We start from the raw sequence: 27,773 nt of genomic DNA on the forward strand, positions 1-27,773 counted from the left end.
AAGACTGGCAAACCAGATTGTAATTTAAACAAGGAATTTTGTCTTTTATTAAAAAAATCTTATTTGGCTAAGGCCATTCTAAATATAAAATTAAAAATATAAATCCTAAATAACTTAATTTTCAAGAGAAAAGAAGGTGATTTGGTCTGCCTTTAACAATTATGAAATCATGACCAAGAATAAAAAAATTCAGTGTGTAGTTTACATTTTTTTTTTTTTTTTTTTTCTTCTTCGACAAGTCGGCCGTCTCCCACCGAGGCAGGGTGACCAAAAAAAAAAGAAAGAAAATCCCCAAAAAGAAAATACTTTCATCATTCAACACTTTCACCACACTCACACATTATCACTGTTTTTGCAGAGGTGCTCAAAATACAACAGTTTAGAATCATATACATATAAAGATACACAACATATCCCTCCAAACTGCCAATATCCCAAACCCCTCCTTTAAAGTGCAGGCATTGTACTTCCCATTTCCAGGACTCAAGTCCGACTATATGAAAATAACCGGTTTCCCTGAATCCCTTCACTAAATATTACCCTGCTCACACTCCAACAGATCGTCAGGTCCCAAGTACCATTCGTCTCCATTCACTCCTATCTAACACGCTCATGCACGCTTGCTGGAAGTCCAAGCCCCTTGCCCACAAAACCTCCTTTACCCATTCCAACCCTTTCGAGGACGACCCCTACCCCGCCTTCCTTCCCCTATAGATTTATATGCTTTCCATGTCATTCTGCTTTGATCCATTCTCTCTAAATGACCAAACCACCTCAACAACCCCTCTTCTGCCCTCTGACTAATAGTTTTATTAACTCCACACCTTTTCCTAATTTCCACACTCCGAATTTTCTGCATAATATTTACATCACACATTGCCCTTAAACAGGACATCTCCACTGCCTCCAACCGTCTCCTTGCTGCTGCATTTACCACCCAAGCTTCACACCCATATAAAAGTGTTGGTACTACTATACTTTCATACATTCCCTTCTTTGCCTCCATAGATAACGTTTTTTGACTCCACATATACCTCAGCGCACCACTCGCCTTTTTTCCCTCATCAATTCTATGATTAACCTCATCCTTCATAAATCCATCCGCCGACACGTCAACTCCCAGGTATCTGAAAACATTCACTTCTTCCATACTCCTCCTCCCCAATTTGATATCCAATTTTTCTTTATCTAAATCATTTGACACCCTCATCACCTTACTCTTTTCTATGTTCACTTTCAACTTTCTACCTTTACACACATTCCCAAACTCATCCACTAACCTTTGCAATTTTTATTTAGAATCTCCCATAAGCACAGTATCATCAGCAAAAAGTAACTGTGTCAATTCCCATTTTGAATTTGATTCCCCAAAATTTAATCCCACCCCTCTCCCGAACACCCTAGCATTTACTTCCTTTACAACCCCATCTATAAATATATTAAACAACCATGGTGACATTACACATCCCTGTCTAAGACCTACTTTTACCGGGAAGTAGTCTCCCTCTCTTCTACACACCCTAACCTGAGCCTCACTATCCTCATAAAAACTCTTTACAGCATTTAATAACTTACCACCTATTCCATATACTTGCAACATCTGCCACATTGCTCCTCTATCCACTCTATCATATGCCTTTTCTAAATCCATAAATGCAATAAAAACTTCCCTACCTTTATCTAAATACTGTTCACATATATGCTTCAATGTAAACACTTGATCTACACATCCCCTACCCACTCTGAAACCTCCTTGCTCATCCGCAATCCTACATTCTGTAGTTTACATGTAATAAAATATTGTTAAGCCACTAGCATGCACGAGCATTTCAGGCAAATTAATGGTAATGCTTACAGACTACTTAAAATTAAACATAGGTTGCTGAGTGGTAAATTTTGGTTGAACTTTGTATAGAAAGGGGTTTGGTAATAGGTAATACATATTTTAAGAAAAAAAAAGGATAAGTTTACAAGATATGATATAGGGCATAATGACAATACTTAGTTTGTTGGCCTGTGTATTGGTAGATAAGAGACTGATGGGTAGACTTCAGGCTGTGCATGTTTATAGAGGGGCCACAGATATATCAGATCATTTTTTCATTGTGGCTGCAGCGAGAGTAAAAGGTAGTTGGGATAAAAGGAGAAGGGAATCAGCAAGTAAGGCAGAGGTGAAGGTTTATAAACTAAAGGAGGAGGCAGTTAGGGTAATATATAAACAACTATTGGAAAAATGATGAGCTAGTGAGAGTATAGGCAATGAGGATGAAGAGGTATGGGGTAGATTTAAGGATGTAGTGTTAGTGTGTTCAGCAAAGTTTGTGGTTACATGAAAGAGGTTGCAGGAGGGAAGAAGAGTGATTGTGGATTAAAGAGAGTAGTAAAGGAGAAAAGATTAGCATATGAGAAGTTTTTACAAAGTAGAAGTGATACAAGGAGGGAGGAGTATATGGAAAGAAAAAGTGAGGTTAAGAGAATGGTGAAAGAATGTAAAAAGAAAGCAAATGAGAGAAGGAGTGAGATGCTATCAACAAATTTTGTTGAGAATAAGAAAAAGTTTTGGAGATTAATAAGGTAATAAGCCTAGGGAACACACGAATTTGGCAGTTAACCCTTTCACTGTCGAGACCCCTGCTCTCAAACTTGCTCTCAGTGTTGAAGAATTTAAAAAAAAAAAAAAATTATTATTTTATCTTATAACATGACAGAATTTTTTTCTGAAGGTCATGAAACCAAAAGAACAGAAATTGATAGAAAACTTATGGAATTACACTCTATCGAAGTTAGTAGTCTCAGTGATATTTACGCATTGGCTATTTTGTCCACTTTACACTCCATTTTTGGCCAATTCCACTGTTCTGGTCCACCAAAGTAATAGCTATTTTGCTAGTATTCCTTTTATCTTATCGATTGAGTACAAGAAACTGCCCATTTACCTTCAACTATCCAATAAAGTGATCAGAAATCGTTAATTTGGCAAACTTCAAGCAAAATTCAGCAATTGCCAATTTGTAAATAGGGTCCAGAATAAACAATGTAGACATTCCTGGCAGTAAATAAACATTTCCTCTGTTCCTTAGTCACGTCACCAGGCCCCTCTTATATTACGTTTGCTTTTCATTTTTAATATTTATTCATACAAATAATGCAAGATTTACTGTTATGCAGACTACTACATTATTGTGATAATTGTATAAATAATGTCAGTGCATTCCTAAATGCATAGACTGGAGAGTTGGATGCACATTGGACAAGTGTTTACTCTGGAATATCAACAAAAATCGAACATATCTGCTACTTTGAGTTCAATTTCAAGCAACTTTCTGTCCTGAAACTAATCAAAAACCATTCTATTTGGTGCACACTTACTGCATTGACCCATTCTCTCATATCTAGGCCCAAATTTACCGCTCACAGCTTATCTGAGCGAGCTGAGCTCATGGCCTCGTACTACTGGACCAACACTGGCTTCAGTGCTGTGATACAATGGAATCGTCAATGATAGGGGTTAAAAATGGGAAAGGAGAGTTACTAGATAAAGAGTCAGAGGTATCAGGAAGATAGAGGGAATATTTTGCACAACTGTTAAATGTGAAGATAGGGATCTGGGATTTTGTGTATTGGGCAGGGAGGTATAACATCTTGTAGGAATGAGGAAGAGTTAGTTGTGAGTATGGGGGGAGACAATGGGTAGAAGGGGGTAAAGCAGCTAGGATTGATGGGATAAAGACAAATGTTACAAGCAGGTGGGGATATAGTTTTGGATTGGAGGAAGAGGGAAGGGTAGGGTACCTAGGGATTGGCAGAGTATGCATAGTTCCTTTGTATAAAGGCAAAGGGGTCAAAAGGGAGTGTAAAAATTATAGGGGATAAGCCTGTTGAGTATACCTGGTAAAGGGTATGGTAAGAGTTATTATTGAAAGATTAATATAATCAAGGGAGAAGCGCTAAACCCGTAAGATTATACAGTGCCTGTGTGGGGGGATGTGGAAGATATTCAGGTTTAATTCAGGGAACTGTAGCACAGATCCAATTCCCTAGATCAAGAGCCCCTCACCAGCATCAAGGAACCTTCCTTGAGGGGTATAATTGAAAGGATTAAGAGTAAGACGGACAACAGGATTGCAGACGAAACATATGGGTGAACAGTATTTAGATAAGGGTAAGGAGGTTTTTGTTGCATTTATGAATTGGGAAAAGGCATATGATAGGGTAGATAGGGGAGCAATGTGGCAGATGTAGCAAATGTATAGAATAGGAGGTAGGTTACTGAAAGCAGCGAAGAGCTTTTACAAGGATAATGAGGCTCGAGTGAGAGTATGTAGGAAAGAGATTATTTCCCAGTAAAAGTAGGCCTTAGACAGGGATATGTGATGTCACCATGGTTGTTCAACATATTTGTAGATGAGGTTGTAAGAGAAGTGAATGCTCAGGTGTTGGCAAGAAGTGTGGGATTAAAAGATAAAAAGAATAACACAGATTGGGAGTTTTCACAGTTGCTTTTTGCTGATGACACTGTGCTTTTAGGAGATTCTGAAGAGAAGTTGCAGAGGTTGGTGGATGAGTCTGGTAAAGAAGAAAATTAACCCCTTCAGAGTCGAGAGGCCCTCTCCGAAACTTGTTCTCAGGGTCGAAAATTTTTCGGAAAAAAAAATTATTTTTTCTTATGAAAAGATAGAGAATCTTTTCCCGATCATAATGACACCAAAATTATGAAATTTGATGGAAAACTTACAGAATTATGCTCTCGCAAAGTTAGCGGTCTCGACGATGTTTATGCATCAGCGATTTTGCCCACTTTGAGCCCTATTTTTGGCCAATTCCAGTGTACTAGTCGACAAAAATCATAACTTTCGCTAGAACTCCATTTTTTTTATCGAATGAGTACAAGAAACCACCCATTTTCCGATTTCAACTATCCAATAAAGTGGTCAGAAATTAGCAAATTTGCCAATTTCACACAAATTTCAAAAGATGCCAATTTCTAAATAGGGTCCAGAATAAACAAGAAAGACATTCTTGGCGCTAAAATAACATTTCCTCTGTTCATTAGTCACGTCCCCAGGCTCCTCTTACATTTCTTTTGCTTTCCACTTTGAATTTTTGTTCTCACAAAAAATAGAAGATTTACTGTTACACAGACTACTGTATTAGTGTAGAAGTGGTATAAATAATATCTGCGCACTTGTGAAAGAATATTAGACTCACCAGTTGGAGTGTATTGGACGCGTGACATGATTTGTTTACTTTTGAACTTTGGCAAAAATTGAACATTTCTGCTGCTTTGAGCTCAGTTTCAAGGTACTTTTCATTGTGAAACCAGTCAAAATCATCTCAATTTCTGTAATATGTCTTCCATTCTATAAAATAAGACCAGGAAAACTAGAATACAACCATAAATACCATGCGAAAATACAGTGCAAAGTCGCTGTTTTAAACCAAAAACACTGGCAAAGTTTTTTTCTCATTATGCACTGTGTGCTGCAGGATTTTTTTTATACTGCACACACTGACCACATAGACTCATTCTTTCATAAGTAAGCCTACCAGCTTTCTCTTGCTAGATTTGAGGGCGCTAGAATATAGGCATATTAGTACGTCAATAACCCTGGTGCGTAAACCGTACTAGTACGTCAGAAACCCTGAAAGGTTTAAAAGTGAGCATAGGAAAAAGTAAGGTAATTAGGATAAAAAATTTAGGTAATGAAAGATTGGATATCAGATTGGAAGGAGGGAGTTTGGAGGAAGTGAAAATATTCAGATATTTGGGAGTGGACTTGAGAGCAGACTGTCTATGAAAGACTAGGTGAATCATAGAACTGATGAGGGGAAAAAGGCAAGTGGTGAACTGAGGAGTCTGGAGATGAAGAACGTTATCCATGGATGCAAAGAGGGGGAATGTATAAGAGTATAGCTATACCAATGCTTGTATATGGGTATGAAATATGGGTGGTGAATATTGCAACAAGGAGAAAGCTGGAGGCAGTGGAGATGTTGTGTCTGAGGGTGCTGTGCAGTGTGAATATAATGCAGAGAATCCACAGTTTGGAAATTAGGAGGTGCAGGGTTACTAAAAGTATTATCCAGAAGGCTGGGGAGGAGTTGTTGAGGTGGTTCAGCCATATAGAGAGAATGGAACAAAATAGAATGACTCGAGAGCATATAAATCTGTAGTGGAAGGAAGATGGGGTAGGGGTTGGCCTAGCAAAGGCTGGAGGGAGGGGGGGTAAAGGAGGTTGTGTGTGTGTGAAGGGCTTGGACTTCCAGCAAGCTTGCATGAACATGGTAGATAGTAGCAAGTGGAGACAAATGGTTTTTATGATGTGACATGCTGTTGGAGTGTGAGGAAAGTAACATTTATGAAGGGATTCAAGGAAACCGGCAAGCCAGACTCGAGGCCTGGTGGTGAGAAGTACAGTGCCGGCGTTCTCAAGGAGGGGTGTTGATGTTGCAGTTTTTTAACTGTAGTGTAGGCATGCCTCTGGCAAGACAGTAATAGAGTGAATGTTGATGAAAGTGTTTCTTCTTTTTGGGTCACCCTGCCTTGGTGGGAAATGGCCGAATGGAATGGCTAATCCAAATGGGAGAATTCTAAATTGGAGAATTCCAATTAAGAGACAGATTACTGTACATATATCTTTAATATATCCTGACACAAAGAAATATAATATTTAATCCAGCATTGTACAATAGTTAAAACTGCAAATAGTGTTGAATTCTGCAACATGCTTGAGCCTTTAAAAACATAAAAATGCCAAGTTTCAATAACAAAAGTTTATGTAAAGATAAACATTAATAATAAAACATCAGGATTTTCCTGTATACAGGACAGTACATGTTTGTGATTTATATATGGTATATTTGTAATCTGTTTGGAAGGTCTGATTATTTTCAGAATTTAATAATCATAAATTAGATACTAGTAGTTAGGTAATTTCCTATCCTTGGGTTTTATTTTATAATGAACATAAATTCCTAATTAACAATTCAACTCACAGGAATGGCTGCTGTTTAATTTTTCTTTTACAGTACTGAATTTCATTTTATATAGCTTTAGTTATACATAAATTCCTTTATAGAGATGACTCCTTAGCTAATGGCTGTCAAATACAAAGCTCCTTCGCTGCCACATTGGTTATCACTTATTATAAGAGACATTATACCCAGGAGTATTCAAGTATTTGTCTGCCAATATATTCACCTGAAGGAGCTTTGAATATTGTGTGATTAGATATCTGCTTTGTGTTAGTCTGAAATGCATGTTAGTGTGAAGAATCCAACAAACACTGCCAACACTAGTGCTTGCTTTTTGGTTATGCTTGGTGTATTAACCCCCGGAATGTTCGCTCCGGCAGCCACGTCATGGGTCTGGCAACTACTACAGCTGCGTTTCTGGCGACTATAACTGTGGCCATACGCCGAACGAAGGCCACCAGGTTGGTTAAGGAGACTTGCTGTTGCTGGCGGCATTGGAGTCGTACACAAACATGTATCATTTATTTTGTAAATTGTTCTGTAAATTATTCTGTAAATTATTTTGTACCCCTAGCCTGCGCCTGGATTGCATTTTCACACAGTTCGTGGCAAGGGCACCAGGGTTACATTTTACTTTCTGTATAAGCTTTTAGAATTTTCTGTGTTACAGGCTTCTGCCCACTGTCAACAGGAATGCCGACCTTAGCATACGGCACAGTTGATGTAACATTTTTCTGTGCTTTTTGCTTTAACTTCTTTGTATTTATAGAAGCTATAGCAAGGACATGATGACTGTATTTGCTTAATTAACAGAGGTCTGAAAGCATAACTTCATTACTTCTGTTTTTTTATTTGCTTCTACTTTCACTCTACTGTGTAGCATCATGTACTTTTATTACTTTAACTAGCTGTTATTTTCTCATTATGTGTTTCTATTGTTCATTAATTTTATGAAAACAATACCATATATTCATACCTTTAAATATATTAATGATTTCTAAATACTGTATATGTTTAGTAATTTAAAATTTAAGTTATTTAGTTTTCAAATATAATGACACAAGTCCCATTATGAAGAGGTGAATGATAATGACATATGGTGAACTTGTAATTACATTGTATGTATTAAATTTTAATTCTTCATGCAAAGTTTGTGAGCAGTAATTATAAAGTAAGGGTACTTTTTGCTACACTCTTCAACTTGCAGTTTATAGGGGTCCAGTACAGGACTCTTGCAGTATCTCATTTATTCCTGTGTTCACTCTTAGTTTTTCTATACCTTTTTTTTTTTAACTTCAGAATGCTTCTATTTCTCTGATAATGTAATTATTTAGATGCCGCCTCTTTTTTTTTTTTTTATTTTTTTTTTTTTAAATCTGATGAGTTCCAATCAGATAGTTTACTTTTTACTAATTATTTATTATCAGAATAATGGCTCAAGTATTCTGGAAGTTTTCTCTTATTTATCGAGTATAAACTAGCATAAAATAGCCACTACAATCATCTTTCGAATTATCAAATTGACTATTTCTAGATAGTATGATGCATTCGTGCATCATACTATCTAGACATACAAATAAATACAAGTAATGTCATACGTACAAAACACACACACAAAAAGAAAACAAAAAAGTGCACACATGCTTGACATTAAATAACTCACATAAAATAACCTTGACTAAATAACCAATTTGAACCTAACTTGTAAAATAGACATTTTGACCCTCAAGAAAGTCCTTAATTAAAATAGTAGCATTTGAACAAGTCATAGAACCCCAAGGAAAACTTCACTGTATACGGGAGAGTATTTTTTATTTACTGTAACTGATAACTTGATTTTAATAAGTCTCTTCCAAAGTTAAAATACAAAACTTGATAAAAAATCTACTGGATAGCATATAGTTTATGAACACTGGCATATAAACGGGAAATGCGGTATTTAAACACATTATTAGCATTGCATTTCTTGGCTCTGTAGAGAGTACTATATCATCTTTGTCTAGTTTTGCATAGTGGATTGAAGAATGCAGTTTCTCTCTCTATGCATTTTCACATGTTGCCCATTGATGAGTAACACCAATGGGCTATATCCACTTTGACAAGTGGATACAGCTGAAACAAACTTCAGTGCTGGTTTAGCAAACCATCTAGCTGGTCATGTACCAATTTACTGAGATCTGCTTGAGGATTGGGTAATTATTTTTTTTGTAATCACCTGTTTGTAGGCATTGCTTGTAACCCTCTCTGTCACTCCATGTGTCTCATTTCCCATTCCTTTGTTTTAGCATTGTGGAGAACAAGTTTCTATTCTTTGGGCATACTACTTCCTCAGTTTGCTTTACAACTGTGTTATAAAGCAAACTGATTGTATTAAAACACCTTTCTTGACTACTGTTTTGTATCCCTTTATAATCATACATCAAAGTGCATTGCCACTGTCTCAGACCTTTGCTTCCTTGTATCCCTCTCATCAGTTGTATTCAATACTGGCTCTGCTAAATCTTCATCAAACTCATAAAAGGTAATATTGTGTTGGGTCCCTAGCCATATTGAGTTGAGGACAAGGATCTTGCAGATTCTTCTACATCTTAAATAGTTCATGACTTTCACACTCTCACCAGTGACTACTATTCTCTAAATTCATTATTTATATCAACTCATGTCCTGCAAGATTGCTGCAGCATCCTAGGTCTGAATTGATGGTCTAATTGTTTTTCATCATGCCAAGATTGGACTTCTGATCCAAAATGACTCTCTTGAGATCTCTAACGGCCACTCTTTAAATTTGCCAAGCGAGCATTGGCTGCAGAGGATGTGATGGTGAGGGAGGAAATGGGGGTGGGTGTGTGTGTGTGTTACTGATACACATGCACAGTGTGGGCACAATGCCATGCATTTCTTTCTGGTTATTAATTTTTGTATGCTTGCATGTATTTATATACAAGTATTTGGCATTATTTTTCACGTACAAAAAAATTTATTTTTGAAATATATAGTACCAGAAGTTAATAAATACCTCAGTGTTATTCAGCAAGATGGTAGTGGCTATTATGCAACTTTTCCTAAAATTAAATTACTTTTAAGGGAATTAGTTTATAACAAAATTCATATCTGCTAGGAATTCAGTATATGATTTACACTTATCTGTATATTATGTAAAATATCCCATTAATATACTAATAAATCCATCCATTCTGTTTGAAATGTACTTAATACTTACAAAACATCTCCTGATGCTGCCCCCTATATCCTGCTCAGAATATCAGGATGCCCCCGTTCTCATGCATCAGTAACTCGCCTGCTCCCTCCTAATTTTGCGTCTCTTGCTTGCAGCCTCGGCACGGGTCTGGCAACTACTACTCGTGTGTGGCTGGAGAGTATGGCTCTGGTGGTGTAAGTGTCATCTGCAGTTTCGTATACTCCGTCCCATGGAAATATCAGCTCTACTAATGTTTAAGTATTCTCAATTGGATTCCTTTAAATATTTCCATATTAGGCATCAACGTCATCAAAAATTAAGAGTTACATCTGCTACGTTATTAAAGCATAACTAAATGAACAGTGTGAAAAAGCAGTGGTTCTGCAGTAATAATAATAATAAAAAAAAAAGGACGGAGTATAATGGGTCAGTCATGCTGCAATGTTTGAAAATCAAACTATGCTTTAACATTTATTGTGACTGCACATGAAATGTTATTTAATCAACAGGGAAGCGTGGAGCTGCTTCGTTTGAAAACTTGTGTTGCAGTGAACCTGACTTGAGTAACAGACGGTGATCTTTGTATTATAGACTTTGTCAATGTTAATTTTCACTGACACTGCTAATTGCTTGATGAACCCAATTACTAAATTGTAGCTCAATATTAATTACTGTGCATGAAAAGTCTTTTACAAGACTGATTTTATGTACATGATTTCACTAATATTCATGGTAGGAAGCAAGTTGCATAATACCATTGTGATTCCCATAATTTGTGCTTATGAAGCAATGTAAAGCCAGGAGTAGTTATTTAAAAAAAGCACTGATTCAAAGTATTAATAGCAGCTTTCCATATTTCAGAGGTTTACTCGCATAATTCTCTATGTTTTTTATTTGCAGGTTCTCCTGTTATGTATTTGTAATAGTAAAAGGCAGCATTTAAAGTTCATTAACTACATGTAGATTTTCAAGGTTATTTTGATTCCATTTTCAGCCCCCAAGCAGCACCTACTACTCCACTGTTCCTGGTGACATGACTACCTCTCGCATCAGCAACTCTACATTCTCCCCAACTTATGATGACCCAGCTCGTTCTGATGAAGAAAGTGACCAATATGGTGGATCAACATATTCTGGTGGTGGACCTTATGCTCGTGCTATAGACTCTGTGTCCCAGAGTGGAACTGCTAAACGTTTGAGTGAGTACATTCATCAACTAGTATACACATTTTAATACTAATATTTTGTAATACAGCATATGGAATTCATTGTACTTTCTAATCTGTAGGTGCAGTATTCCAGATACCTATATACCCAAACATCATTCAGTGAATGCATAGACACTGTGTGAAAAAAAATTAAGTTGAAAACATTTAGCAGTGTATATCATAATTGAAATAGGTTAATCTCATATGTATGTGTCTACTTATTTCTGATTACCTATTTATGGCAACTGTAGTGGAGTTATCCTCAGGTTTTGTAGCTTTAGAATTAGAGCTGTGATAGAGTTGTTTGTAGCTACAGGAAAGAAAAGCCGTTTCATTTTTTGTTGCTACAGGAAGAGTCATTTCATTTGTTTGTTACTGCAGGAAGAGAATTGTTTCATTTGTTACTATAGGAAGAGACCTGTTTCATTTTTTTTGTGGCTACAGGAAGAGTGTAGTTTCATTTGTTACCACAGGAAGAGAGTAGTTTCATTTTTTGCTACAGGAGAAGAGCTATTTCATTTGTTCGTTACTATAGGAAGAGAGCAATTTAATTTTTTGCTACAGGAAGAGAGATGTTTCATTGGTTGCTACAGGAGAGAGAGCTGTGCTTAAAATGTTTGTTGCTACAGGAAGAGTCGTGCTTCAGTTGTTTGTCGCTACAGGAAGAGAGCTACACTCAAGTTGTTAGTGACTACATTAATAGTTATGCTCACGTTGCTTATAGCTTCAGAAATAAAGCTATGAATTTTACTCCTTTCTTAATGTGGGCTCTATCATACCTGCTTTTAAAACATGGTTAAACTATGTCTGCTGGATGCTCTTAGCCAGTTCCACCTTAAAATTTTCACACCCTCCCTCTAACCCTTCCTAGGACAACCCCTATTACTCCTACTTTCCACCCCAAATTTATATCCTCTTGGTAATCCTATTCTACACCATCCTCTCTGAAGGTTTAAATAATGACGACAACCCCTCCTCTGCCCTCTGAATTATACCTTTTGTAATTTCTTTTCTCTAAATTCTTTGCATAATATTGACACCACAAGTTGCTTCAGAAATGACCTCTCCACTCCCTCCAGTCTCCTCACAGCAATGTTTAAAACCCATGCCTTGCACCCATTTCAAAGGGTTGGCACCATTATATTTTGGTATATTTCTCTCTCTACCTTCATACTTTTTTTTTTCACAGATAATTCAGATCTCTTTCTACATTTTCCCCTGTTCTATGGTTTATCTCATCTTTCATAGGCCCCATCTGCTGAAATCTCCACTCCCAAATATCTAAATATATTCACTTCATTCATACTCCCTCCCTTCAGTTTAGTATCCAAGTTTATTTGAACAAACTTTTTGTTGCTCAAATCACCTTGATCTTTTCCATGTTTACTTATAATTTCCATATTTTCAAGTTCTTACTCAAGATGTTTTCCAATTTGTTGAGTTGTTACTAAATAGTTTTTCTTTTACAGAACTTACTCTGTCTTTATCCAATCAAGTGCTCTTACTAGCAAGACTAGTGTGTAATTTACAGGATTATCCCTATCATCCATTTAGAATGTTGTAATTTAAAAAATTATTTTATTATTTTATTAACACACTGGCCAATTCCCACCAAGGCAGGGTGGCCCGAAAAAGAAAAACTTTCACCATCATTCACTCCATCACTGTCTTGCCAGAAGGGTGCTTTACACTACAGTTTTTAAACTGCAACATTAACACCCCTCCTTCAGAGTGCAGGCACTGTACTTCCCATCTCCAGGACTCAAGTCCGGCCTGCCGGTTTCCCTGAACCCCTTCATAAATGTTACTTTGCTCACACTCCAACAGCACGTCAAGTATTAAAAACCATTTGTCTCCATTCACTCCTATCAAACACGCTCACGCATGCCTGCTGGAAGTCCAAGCCCCTCGCACACAAAACCTCCTTTACCCCCTCCCTCCAACCTTTCCTAGGCCGACCCCTATCCCGCCTTCCTTCCACTACAGACTGATACACTCTTGAAGTCATTCTGTTTCGCTCCATTCTCTCTACATGTCCGAACCACCTCAACAACCCTTCCTCAGCCCTCTGGACAACAGTTTTGGTAATCCCGCACCTCCTCCTAACTTTCAAACTATGAATTCTCTGCATTATATTCACACCACACATTGCCCTCAGACATGACATCTCCACTGCCTCCAGCCTTCTCCTTGCTGCAACATTCATCACCCATGCTTCACACCCATATAAGAGCGTTGGTAAAACTATACTTTCATACATTCCCCTCTTTGCCTCCAAGGACAAAGTTCTTTGTCTCCACAGACTCCTAAGTGCACCGCTCGCCCTTTTTCCCTCATCAATTCTATGATTCACCTCATCTTTCATAGACCCATCCGCTGACACGTCCACTCCCAAATATCTGAATACATTCACCTCCTCCATACTCTCTCCCTCCAATCTGATATCCAATTTTTCATCACCTAATCTTTTTGTTATCCTCATAACCTTACTCTTTCCTGTATTCACTTTTAATTTTCTTCTTTTGCACCAGTGTCATCAGCAAAGAGCAGCTGTGACACTCCCACTTAATGTGTGATTCTTTATCTTTTAACTCTACGCCTCTGCAACTTCTCTTCAGAATCTCCCAAGAGCACAGTGTCATCAGCAAAGAGCAGCTGTGACAACTCCCACTTAATGTGTGATTCTTTATCTTTTAACTCTACGCCTCTTGCCAAGACCCTCGCATTTACTTCTCTTACAACCCCATCTATAAATATATTAAACAACCAGCAGGTGACATCACACATCCTTGTCTAAGGTCATACGCCTTTTCCAAATCCATAAATGCCACAAAGACCTCCTACTTACCATACACTTTACCAGGTACACTCAACAGACTTATCCCCCTATAATTTTTGCACTCTCTTTTATCCCCTTTGCCTTTATACAAAGGAACTATGCATGCTCTCTGCCAATCCCTAGGTAACCCTCTTCCATACATTTATTAAACAATTGCACCAACTCCAAAACTCCCCACCTGCTTTTAACATTTCTATCTTTATCCCATCAATCCCGGCTGCCTTACCCCCTTTCATTTTCTACTGCCTCAGAACTTCCCCCACACTCACAATCTTCAGCAAAGAGCAGCTGTGACAACTCTCCACTTAATGTGTGATTCTTTATCTTTTAACTCTACGCTCCTCTTCCCTCCTCTTGCCAAGACCCTCGCATTTACTTCTCTTACAACTTACCCATCTGGGAAATAATATCCCTCTTTCCTACATACTCTAACTTGAGCCTCACTATCCTCGTAAAAACTCTTCACTGCTTTCAGTAACCTACCTCCTACACCATACACTTGCAACATCTGCCACATTGCCCCCCTATCCACCCTGTCATATGCCTTTTCCAAATCCATAAATGCCACAAAAAACTCTTTAGCCTTATCTAAATACTGTTCGCTTATATGTTTCACTGTAAACACCTGGTCCACACACCCCCTACCTTTCCTAAACCCTCCTTGTTCATCTGCTATCCTATTCTCTGTCTTACTCTTAATTCTTTCAATAATAACTCTACCATACACTTTACCAGGTATACTCAACAGACTTATCACCCTATAATTTTTGCACTCTCTTTTGTCCCCTTTGCTTTTATACAAAGGAACTATGCATGCTTTCTGCCAATCCCTAGGTACCTTACCCTCTTCCATACATTTATTAAATAATTGCACCAACCACTTCAAAACTATATCCCCACCTGCTTTTAACATTTCTATCTTTATCCCATCAATCCCAGCTGCCTTACCGTAACCCCTTTCATTTTACCTACTGCCTCACGAACTTCCCCCACACTCACAACTGGCTCTTCCTCGCTCCTAAAAGATGTTATTCCTCCTTGCCCTATACACGAAATCACAGCTTCCCTATCTTCATCAACATTTAACAATTCCTCAAAATATTCCCTCCATCTTCCCAATACCTCTAACTCTCCATTTAATAACTCTCCTCTCCTATTTTTAACTGACAAATCCATTTGTTCTCTAGGCTTCCTTAACTTGTTAATCTCACTCCAAAACTTTTTCTTATTTTCAACAAAATTTGTTGATAACATCTCACCCACTCTCTCATTACATTGCTTCACCACTCTCTTAACCTCTCTCTTTTTCTCCATATACTCTTCCCTCCTTGCATCACTTCTACTTTGTAAAAACTTCTCATATGCTAACTTTTTCTCCCTTACTACTTTCTTTACATCATCATTCCACCAGTCGCTCCTCTTCCCTCCCGCACCCACTTTCCTGTAACCACAAACTTCTGCTGAACACTAACACTACATTTTTAAACCTACCCCATACCTCTTCGACCCCATTGCCTATGCTCTCATTAGCCCATCTATCCTCCAATAGCTGTTTATATATTACCCTAACTGCCTCGTCTTTTAGTTTATAAACCTTCACCTCTCTCTTCCCTGATGCTTCTATTCTCCTTGTATCCTATCTACCTTTTACTCTCAGTGTAGCTACAACTAAAAAGTGATCTGATATATCTGTGGCCCCTGTATAAACATGTACATCCTGAAGTCTACTCAACAGTCTTTTATCTACCAATACATAATCCAACAAACTACTGTCATTTCGCCCTACATCATATCTTGTATACTTATTTATCCTCTTTTTCTTAAAATATGTATTACCTATAACTAATCCCCTTTCTATACAAAGTTCAATCAAAGGGCTCCCATTATCATTTACACCTGGCACCCCAAACTTACCTACCACACCCTCTCTAAAAGTTTCTCCTACTTCAGCTTTCAGGTCCCCTACCACAATTACTCTCTCACTTGGTTCAAAGGTTCCTATACATTCACTTAACATCTCCCAAAATCTCTCTCCTCTACATTCCTCTCTTCTCCAGGTGCATACACGCTTATTATGACCCACTTTTCGCATCTAACCTTTACTCTAATCCACATAATTCTTGAATTTACACATTCATATTCTCTTTTCTCCTTCTATAACTGATCCTTCAACATTACTGCTACCCCTTCCTTAGCTCTAACTCTCTCAGATACTCCAGATTTAATCCCATTTATTTCCCCCCACTGAAACTCCCCTACCCCCTTCAGCTTTGTTTCGCTTAGGGCCAGGACATCCAACTTCTTTTCATTCATAACATCAGCAATCATCCGTTTCTTGTCATCCGCACTACATCCACGCACATTCAAGCATCCCAGTTTTTCTTCTTCTCTTTTTTAGTAAATGTCTACAGGAGAAGGGGTTACCAGCCCATCGCTCCCGGCATTCTTGGATATCTTGCTACTCCTACTTACACTTTGGTCACACTTCACAGACACACACATGCATATATATATACATAGTTCCTTTGTATAAAGGCAAAGGGGATAAAAGAGAGTGCAAAAATTATAGGGGGATAAGTCTGTTGAGTATGCCTGGCAAAGTGTATGGTAGAGTTATTATTGAAAGAATTAAGAGTAAGATGGAGAATAGGATAACAGATGAACAAGGAGGCTTTAGGAAAGGTAGGGGGTGTGTGGACCAGGTGTTTACAGTGAAACATATAAGTGAACAGTATTTAGATAAGGCTAAAGAGGTCTTTGTGGCATTTATGGATTTGGAAAAGGCGTATGACAGAGTGGATAGGGGGGCAATGTGGCAGATGTTGCAGGTGTATGGTGTAGGAGGTAGGTTACTGAAAGCAGTGAAGAGTTTTTACGAGGATATTGAGGCTCAAGTTAGAGTATGTAGGAAAGAGGGAAATTATTTTCCAGTAAAAGTAGGCCTTAGACAAGGATGTGTGATGTCACCGTGGTTGTTTAATATATTTATAGAAGGGGTTGTAAGAGAAGTAAATGCGAGGGTCTTGGCAAGAGGCGTGGAGTTAAAAGATAAAGAATCACACATAAAGTGGGAGTTGTCACAGTTGCTCTTTGCTGATGACACTGTGCTCTTGGGAGATTCTGAAGAGAAGTTGCAGAGATTGGTGGATGAATTTGGTAGGGTGTGCAAAAGAAGAAAATTGAGGTGAATACAGGAAAGAGTAAGGTTATGAGGATAACAAAAAGATTAGGTGATGAAAGATTGGATATCAGATTGGAGGGAGAGAGTATGGAGGAGGTGAATGTATTCAGATATTTGGGAGTGGACGTGTCAGTGGATGGGTCTATGAAAGATGAGGTGAATCATAGAATTGATGAGGGGAAAAGGGTGAGTGGTGCACTTAGGAGTCTGTGGAGACAAAGAACTTTGTCCTTGGAGGTAAAGAGGGGAATGTATGAGAGTATAGTTTTACCAACGCTCTTATATGGGTGTGAAGCATGGGTGATGAAAGTTGCAGCGAGGAGAAGGCTGGAGGCAGTGGAGATGTCATGTCTGAGAGCAATGTGTGGTGTGAATATAATGCAGAGAATTCGTAGTTTGGAAGTTAGGAGGAGGTGCGGGATTACCAAAATTGTTGTCCAGAGGGCTGAGGAAGGGTTGTTGAGGTGGTTCGGACATGTGGAGAGAATGGAGCGAAACAGAATAACTTCAAGAGTGTATCAGTCTGTAGTGGAAGGAAGGTGGGGTAGGGGTCGGCCTAGGAAAGGTTGGAGGGAGGGGGTAAAGGAGGTTTTGTGTGTGAGGGGCTTGGACTTCCAGCAGGCATGCGTGAGCGTGTTTGATAGGAGTGAGTGGAGACAAATGGTTTTTAATACTTGACGTGCTGTTGGAGTGTGAGCAAAGTAACATTTATGAAGGGGTTCAGGGAAACCGGCAGGCCGGACTTGAGTCCTGGAGATGGGAAGTACAGTGCCTGCACTCTGAAGGAGGGGTGTTAATGTTGCAGTTTAAAAACTGTAGTGTAAAGCACCCTTCTGGCAAGACAGTGATGGAGTGAATGATGGTGAAAGTTTTTCTTTTTCGGGCCACCCTGCCTTGGTGGTAATCGGCCGGTGTGATAAAAAAAAAAAAAAATCTAGGTTTTTCTCTTTTTTCTAAATAGCTCATGTTCTTTTTTATTTCTTCTATTGTCCATGGGGAAGTGGAAAAGAATCTTTCCTCTGTAAGCCATGCGTGTTGTAATTTAAAAAAATTTTGTGAATACATATTCAAAGAATTCAGGAAAGAGATTCTAATAGGTGTTAGTGTATATTAATGTAAATTTTAAAGTTAAGAGAGTAATAGTTTTCATACATGATACAAAAGTGGGATACTGTCATGGAAGTCATAGTGAGGATACTGGTCACTGGCACAAACTTACATGGAGACAAAAAAACGTAACAAGTACGTATTATATATTTTAGCCTCATATTGACGCCCTCTTTAGTATATAAAAGGTATGTAAGAGGCAAAGCTTGTATATAGAGACAGTTCACATGACCCAAGTTAGGTCATAGATGAGAGCTCTAGTTTTTGATTCCACTAACTTTCTTACCTGAAAAAACTTTTTTGCATCTACTCTTCTTGGAGCTTTGTGGAATAAACTTTCAGCTGATGTGAAATAACGTTTTTGTATCTAATTTTGAAGCTTTGTGGAGTCTGCCTATCATGTACCATTTTCAAATTAACTTAATACTTTTCTTATTATTATTTGTGTGTTTTACATACTGATAGCATTTACTTTTTTTTTAACCAAAGTTTAGACAATGAATTAGAAAAAATGTTAAAAAAATATATTATTGTTGTATACATTATATAAAATGTCATAATGATGGTTGGATACACCCAGATGGTGGTCCCCTTCATGGAGCTGCAACCTCAGGTCTCTTATGGCCTCAGAGTAATACACATAAATTCTTAAGTAAGTTATATAAATTCATATATGCTTATTAACACACATTAAAAATAGTTACCTAAATTGTGCTGTGTACAGTTGTATCATTAAAAACTAATTTGCAAATTGATGCAAAATAAGATAAAGAAAAGGTGTATGCATCTATTAAAATGGGATATTTCCAAAGAGATTTTTGGTATGTATAGTAGTAGGTTGGTAGACAGCAACCACCCAGGGAAGTACTACCGTCCTGCCAGATGACTGTGAAACAAAAACCTGTAACTGTTTTGCATGATGGTAGGATTGCTGGTTTCTTTTTCTGTCTCATAAACACGCTAAGATAACAGGGATATCTTGCTACTCCTACTTACACTTTGGTCACACTTCACAGACACGCACATGCATATATATATATATACATACATCTAGGTTTTTCTCCTTTTTCTAAATAGCTCTTGTTCTTTTTTATTTCTTCTATTGTCCATGGGGAAGTGGAAAAGAATCTTTCCTCCGTAAGCCATGCGTGGCGTATGAGGCGACTAAAATGCCGGGAGCAATGGGCTAGTAACCCCTTCTCCTGTATACAATTACTAAAAAAGAGAAGAAGAAAAACTTTATAAAACTGGGTTGCTTAAATGTGCGTGGATGTAGTGCGGATGACAAGAAACAGATGATTGCTGATGTTATGAATGAAAAGAAGTTGGATGTCCTGGCCCTAAGCGAAACAAAGCTGAAGGGGGTAGGAGAGTTTCAGTGGGGGGAAATAAATGGGATTAAATCTGGAGTATCTGAGAGAGTTAGAGCAAAGGAAGGGGTAGCAGTAATGTTAAATGATCAGTTATGGAAGGAGAAAAGAGAATATGAATGTGTAAATTCAAGAATTATGTGGATTAAAGTAAAGGTTGGATGCGAGAAGTGGGTCATAATAAGCGTGTATGCACCTGGAGAAGAGAGGAATGCAGAGGAGAGAGAGAGATTTTGGGAGATGTTAAGTGAATGTATAGGAGCCTTTGAACCAAGTGAGAGAGTAATTGTGGTAGGGGACTTGAATGCTAAAGTAGGAGAAACTTTTAGAGAGGGTGTGGTAGGTAAGTTTGGGGTGCCAGGTGTAAATGATAATGGGAGCCCTTTGATTGAACTTTGTATAGAAAGGGGTTTAGTTATAGGTAATACATATTTTAAGAAAAAGAGGATAAATAAGTATACACGATATGATGTAGGGCGAAATGACAGTAGTTTGTTGGATTATGTATTGGTAGATAAAAGACTGTTGAGTAGACTTCAGGATGTACATGTTTATAGAGGGGCCACAGATATATCAGATCACTTTCTAGTTGTAGCTACACTGAGAGTAAAAGGTAGATGGGATACAAGGAGAATAGAAGCATCAGAGAAGAGAGAGGTGAAGGTTTATAAACTAAAAGAGGAGGCAGTTAGGGTAAGATATAAACAGCTATTGGAGGATAGATGGGCTAATGAGAGCATAGGCAATGGGGTCGAAGAGGTATGGGGTAGGTTTAAAAATGTAGTGTTAGAGTGTTCAGCAGAAGTTTGGGGTTACAGGAAAGTGGGTGCAGGAGGGAAGAGGAGCGATTGGTGGAATGATGATGTAAAGAGAGTAGTAAGGGAGAAAAAGTTAGCATATGAGAAGTTTTTACAAAGTAGAAGTGATGCAAGGAGGGAAGAGTATATGGAGAAAAAGAGAGAAGTTAAGAGAGTGGTGAAGCAATGTAAAAAGAGAGCAAATGAGAGAGTGGGTGAGATGTTATCAACAAATTTTGTTGAAAATAAGAAAAAGTTTTGGAGTGAGATTAACAAGTTAAGAAAGCCTAGAGAAAGCCTGAGGAAGGGTTGTTGAGGTGGTTCGGACATGTAGAGAGAATGGAGCGAAACAGAATGACTTCAAGAGTGTATCAGTCTGTAGTGGAAGGAAGGCGGGGTAGGGGTCGGCCTAGGAAGGGTTGGAGGGAGGGGGTAAAGGAGGTTTTGTGTGCGAGGGGCTTGGACTTCCAGCAGGCATGCGTGAGCGTGTTTGATAGGAGTGAATGGAGACAAATGGTTTTTAATACTTGACGTGCTGTTGGAGTGTGAGCAAAGTAACATTTATGAAGGGATTCAGGGAAACCGGCAGGCCGGACTTGAGTCCTGGAGATGGGAAGTACAGTGCCTGCACTCTGAAGGAGGGGTGTTAATGTTGCAGTTTAAAAACTGTAGTGTAAAGCACCCTTCTGGCAAGACAGTGATGGAGTGAATGATGGTGAAAGTTTTTCTTTTTCGGGCCACCCTGCCTTGGTGGGAATCGGCCAGTGTGATAATAAAAAATAAAATAATTTAGAATTATCAAAAATGAAAGAGTATGGAAATACTATTTTTTGTTTTAATTTTATTTAGTGTTAAAGTGAAGAGATAATGTTTGTACCAATCATGCCCATCTGAATCGTAGCTAAATATCTGTAGGTTAGAGTATTTCTATTCTTGTTATTTTTCCCGAGGTACTTTTCATATTTGTTCTCATTAACATGTTCAGTAGAGTGGTGGGGCTGTCAAGTCTTGTACCCACTTTGAACCCTAGTAATCCATGAAAAAGTTTCAACTGTTCATTACAGCTCTTCTGTATGTAAATGGGTGCCCTTTATTTTATGCTGTAGATTTATTCCATGTCCATGGCAACTGTACTAAGCTCAGTCAAGCCATAAAAACTTGATTTGCATAAATCAGAATATTCATTGTGCTTCACAAACCAGTGATCTTGCATGGGTAATGTACATCCCATATACAGATTTACCAATAGAAACAGTACATTGTCTAATAATAAATTCACAAAGTGTACCCGCATCAATTGAGGGAAAACTATACCTCAACAACCTTCTCCAGCCATTGCAGGTTGACCCAAAGAAGAAAAAACATTCACCATCATTCATTCAATCACTGTCTTTCCTGAAATATGCTGACATCAAAATTCTGATTAGCCTCGTATTGCAACATGCCCACCCTTCCTTCAGAGTGCAGCCCTGCCCTTCCTACTTTCGAGACTCAGTCCAACTGACCAGTCTCTTCAAGTCCCTTCATAAAAGTTAACTCATAAACACTAACAGCACATCCAATAAAACCCATTTGTCTCCAGTGACTCCTATCCAACAAGCTCCCACAAGCCTGCTGGATACTCAGGCCCCTAAAACTCAAAGCCCCTACCCCTCCTATATTTCACCCCAGATTTATACACCCTCTGTCATACTATCATTCTCCTTCCTCTCTAAATGGCTAAACCACCTCAACAGCTCCTCCTCAGCTCTCTAATTAGTACCTGTGGTAACCCCCACATAATCTCTTAATTTCTATACTCCAAACCCTCTGCATAATGTTCACACCATACAGTGATATCAAACCATGACATCTCCACTGGCTCTAGCCTCCTCCTCACTGCAACATTCAAAACTCATGCCTCACACCTATACAAAAGTGTTGGTACAGTTGAGAATCCTTTTGTCTGAAATGCATGGGACTGGAAGTATTCCAGATTTCAGATTTTTTCGGTTTTTGGAATATTTGTATATTTGCATCTATAAATTGGGACAGCTTGGGGATGAGACCCAAGTCTAAACACAGTACTGTACAAAAAAATCACTGCTTACGAAAAGGAAGATACCATATTTTATGGCGTCGAAGATGCTATTTTTTCCCCAAAATAAGTCTAGAAAATTTATCCAGCCTCTTGGAGGCCTCATCCTAAGCCTAGAGAAGTTTTTCGATACTAGACAGTAATCTAAGCTCCTATATATGACCCAATAATGAATCATGTAAACTATTTTGTATAAAATGATGAATAAATAAAAAAATAATAATTATAAAAATCTGTTGGCACTTCGTAGCAGTAGGCTATAGTAAACCAGGAAATAGAGTCGGCTGGACTACAGGTAGTATCAGTAGGCTAATTCACATGTTTACCATCAAACCACCTGGTAATAATATTTTTACTTTCCTCACATGATCCAAATATTAAAGGATGCTTGAATGTGCGTGGATGAAGTGCGGATGACAAGAAACAGATGATTGCTGATGTTATGAATGAAAAGAAGTTGGATGTCCTGGCCCTAAGCGAAACAAAGCTGAAGGGGGTAGGGGAGTTTCGGTGGGGGGAAATAAATGGGATTAAATCTGGAGTATCTGAGAGAGTTAGAGCAAAGGAAGGGGTAGCAGTAATATTGAAGGATCAGTTATGGAAGGAGAAAAGAGAATATGAATGTGTAAATTCAAGAATTATGTGGATTAAAGTAAAGGTTGGATGTGAAAAGTGGGTCATAATAAGCGTGTATGCACCTGGAGAAGAGAGGAATGTAGAGGAGAGAGAGAGATTTTGGGAGATGTTAAGTGAATGTATAGGAGCCTTTGAACCAAGTGAGAGAGTAATTGTGGTAGGGGACCTGAATGCTTAAGTAGGAGAAACTTTTAGAGAGGGTGTGGTAGGTAAGTTTGGGGTGCCAGGTGTAAATGATAATGGGAGCCCTTTGATTGAACTTTGTATAGAAAGGGGTTTAGTTATAGGTAATACATATTTTAAGAAAAAGAGGATAAATAAGTATACAAGATATGATGTAGGGCGAAATGACAGTAGTTTGTTGGATTATGTATTGGTAGATAAAAGACTGTTGAGTAGACTTCAGGATGTACATGTTTATAGAGGGGCCACAGATATATCAGATCACTATCTAGTTGTAGCTACACTGAGAGTAAAAGGTAGATGGGATACAAGGAGAATAGAAGCATCAGGGAAGAGAGAGGTGAAGGTTTATAAACTGAAAGAGGAGGCAGTTAGGGTAAGATATAAACAGTTATTGGAGGATAGATGGGCTAATGAGAGCATAGGCAATGGGGTCGAAGAGGTATAGGGTAGGTTTAAAAATGTAGTGTTAGAGTGTTCAGCAGAAGTTTGTGGTTACAGGAAAGTGGGTGCGGGAGGGAAGAGGAGCGACTGGTGGAATGATGATGTAAAGAGAGTAGTAAGGGAGAAAAAATTAGCATATGAGAAGTTTTTACAAAGTAGAAGTGATGCAAGGAGGGAAGAGTATATGGAGAAAAAGAGAGAGGTTAAGAGAGTGGTGAAGCAATGTAAAAAGAGAGCAAATGAGAGAGTGGGTGAGATGTTATCAACAAATTTTGTTGAAAATAAGAAAAAGTTTTGGAGTGAGATTAACAAGTTAAGGAAGCCTAGAGAACAAATGGATTTGTCAGTTAAAAATAGGAGAGGAGAGTTATTAAATGGAGAGTTAGAGGTATTGGGAAGATGGAGGGAATATTTTGAGGAATTGTTAAATGTTGATGAAGATAGGGAAGCTGTGATTTCGTGTATAGGGCAAGGAGGAATAACATCTTGTAGGAGCGAGGAAGAGCCAGTTGTGAGTGTGGGGGAAGTTCGTGAGGCAGTAGGTAAAATGAAAGGGGGTAAGGCAGCCGGGATTGATGGGATAAAGATAGAAATGTTAAAAGCAGGTGGGGATATAGTTTTGGAGTGGTTGGTGCAATTATTTAATAAATGTATGGAAGAGGGTAAGGTACCTAGGGATTGGCAGAGAGCATGCATAGTTCCCTTGTATAAAGGCATAGGGGACAAAAGAGAGTGCAAAAATTATAGGGGAATAAGTCTGTTGAGTATACCTGGTAAAGTGTATGGTAGAGTTATTATTGAAAGAATTAAGAGTAAGACGGAGAATAGGATAGCAGATGAACAAGGAGGCTTTAGGAAAGGTAGGGGGTGTGTGGACCAGGTGTTTACAGTGAAACATATAAGTGAACAGTATTTGTGGCATTTATGGATTTGGAAAAGGCGTATGACAGGGTGGATAGGGGGGCAGTGTGGCAGATGTTGCAGGTGTATGGTGTAGGAGGTAGGCTACTGAAAGCTGTGAAGAGTTTTTACGAGGATAGTGAGGCTCAAGTTAGAGTATGTAGGAAAGAGGGAAATTATTTCCCAGTAAAAGTAGGCCTTAGACAAGGATGTGTGATGTCACCGTGGTTGTTTAATATATTTATAGATGGGGTTGTAAGAGAAGTAAATGCGAGGGTCTTGGCAAGAGGCGTGGAGTTAAAAGATAAAGAATCACACATAAAGTGGGAGTTGTCACAGTTGCTCTTTGCTGATGACACTGTGCTCTTGGGAGATTCTGAAGAGAAGTTGCAGAGATTGGTGGATGAATTTGGTATGGGGTGCAAAACAAGAAAATTAAAAGTGAATACAGGAAAGAGTAAGATAATGAGGATAACAAAAAGATTAGGTGATGAAAGATTGGATATCAGATTGGAGGGAGAGAGTATGGAGGAGGTGAATGTATTCAGATATTTGGGAGTGGACGTGTCAGTGGATGGGTCTATGAAAGATGAGGTGAATCATAGAATTGATGAGGGGAAAAGGGTGAGTGGTGGAGGCAAAGAACTTTGTCCTTGGAGGCAAAGAGGGGAATGTATGAGAGTATAGTTTTACCAACGCTCTTATATGGGTGTGAAGCATGGGTGATGAATGTTGCAGCAAGGAGAAGGCTGGAGGCAGTGGAGATGTCATGTCTGAGGGCAATGTGTGGTGTGAATATAATGCAGAGAATTCGTAGTTTGGAAGTTAGGAGGAGTTGCGGGATTACCAAAACTGTTGTCCAGAGGGCTGAGGAAGGGTTGTTGAGGTGGTTCGGACATGTAGAGAGAATGGAGCGAAACAGAGTGACTTCAAGAGTGTAGTGGAAGGAAGGCGGGGTAGGGGTCGGCCTAGGAAAGGTTGGAGGGAGGGGGTAAAGGAGGTTTTGTGTGCGAGGGGCTTGGACTTCCAGCAGGCATGCGTGAGCGTGTTTGATAGGAGTGAATGGAGACAAATGGTTTTTAATACTTGACGTGCTGTTGGAGTGTGAGCAAAGTAACATTTATGAAGGGATTCAGGGAAACCGGCAGGCCGGACTTGAGTCGTGGAGATGGGAAGTACAGTGCCTGCACTCTGAAGGAGGAGTGTTAATGTTGCAGTTTAAAAAGTGTAGTGTAAAGCACCCTTCTGGCAAGACAGTGATGGAGTGAATGATGGTGAAAGTTTTTCTTTTTCGGGCCACCCTGCCTTGGTGGGAATCGGCCAGTGTGATAATAAAAAAAAAAATTATCAGATATAATGTATTACTACCAGTATAGGTAGTAATACATAAAAGCAGCCATTTGCACACTGTACATTTGTTTTGGTGATGTTTCAGTACAGATGTATTCTTATTAACTAATAAATCAATAACCTTAAAAAGCAAATTACCACTACCTTCAATAAACCAGCCTTATCCCACTAAGGCAAGGTGGCCCAAAAAGAAAAACAAAAGTTTCTCTTTTTAACTTTAGTAATGGTAAATGTATACAGGAGAAGGGGTTACATTTTATTCGGCTCTTACGACATGCACGGCTCACAGAGGAAGAATTCTGTTCTACTTCCCCATGGAGAAAAAACAAACATGAAATATTTTTAAAATGCATGAAGAAAACCATCACAAATCAGTATGCAGTCTTAGCTTTAGACACGTCCTCTTGCACACATCGAGACAGTGAGTAGAAAGAGAACATGGCCAGTCAAGTCCATTTCACGTACTGAATGGGATTCACACAAGTGATAGTTTCCCGCAAATGTTCAGTTGCAGCTAAACTGGGCGACATTTAAAGACAAAAATACTGCCAAGCACAAAAAACTGAAGAACCATTCGGTACAGAAAGACACAGACTGCCTCAATTTGAAGAACTAAGCAGTTATGTAACAGAAGGAAATATATCTTTATTCATTGCTGAACACTGTTGATTACAAGTACAGTGGACCCCCGCTTAACGATCACCTCCCAATGCGACCAATTATGTAAGTGTATTTATGTAAGTGCGTTTGTACGTGTATGTTTGGGGGTCTGAAATGGACTAATCTACTTCACAATATTCCTTATGGTAACAAATTCGGTCAGTACTGGCACCTGAACATACTTCTGGAATGAAAAAATATCGTTAACCGGGGGTCCACTGTACAGTGGTACCTCAAATATCGACCGAAATTCATTCCATAAAGCTGTTCAAGTGCCGTTACCAAACGAATTTGTTCCCATAAGAACAATGCAAATTAGATTAGTTTGTTTCAGACCCCCAAAAATACACTTACAAAAGCACTTACAAAAATACACTTACATAATCGTTTGAGTTGCGAGCTGTTCTAAATTCGAGGTACCACTGTAGTTGGGATTTAGCAGAAGATCTTGAATAATTGCTTGTATACTGGTGCATTTTTTAGTGCTGTTTCATGTAAATTTAGTTTTTCCTACAACTTTACTTTCTGTAATATAGATAAACATAAATGCTTCCTCTTTTTTTTGTCACTGTTACCCTTAGCCCTTTTCGACATTTTCAACAATATCTTCACACAACTGGAACAATGGAATTAGCCAAAAATAGGGCTCAAAGTGGGTGAAATTGCCGATTCGTAAATATTGCCGAGGTCGCTAACTTCGAGAGAGCATAATTTCATCAGTTTTCCATCAAATTTTGTTCTTTTGGTGTCATTACAATTGAGAAAAGATTCTCTATCATTTCATAAAGTAATTTTTTTTTTTTTTTTTTTTTTTAACCCCTTCAAGGCCAAAATCTGAAGTGGTGCC

General features: G+C 38.5%; 1 protein-coding gene across 1 annotated transcript in view; it reads left to right on the forward strand.

Moving 5' to 3' along the window:
• Dscam1 (Down syndrome cell adhesion molecule 1) overlaps nucleotides 1-27,773 on the forward strand; it is a gene marked incomplete in the record, with an annotated part of 1,133,347 nt that overhangs the window by 1,031,392 nt on the left and 74,182 nt on the right. The window contains 4 exon segments of the mRNA XM_070098007.1: nucleotides 7,356-7,436; nucleotides 10,309-10,368; nucleotides 11,169-11,373; nucleotides 19,090-19,161. Of these exon segments, the coding sequence (XP_069954108.1) occupies nucleotides 7,356-7,436; nucleotides 10,309-10,368; nucleotides 11,169-11,373; nucleotides 19,090-19,161 (418 nt within the window).

Source organism: Cherax quadricarinatus, chromosome 4 (genome assembly GCF_038502225.1).
Source record: "Cherax quadricarinatus isolate ZL_2023a chromosome 4, ASM3850222v1, whole genome shotgun sequence".
NCBI lineage: Eukaryota > Metazoa > Arthropoda > Malacostraca > Decapoda > Parastacidae > Cherax > Cherax quadricarinatus.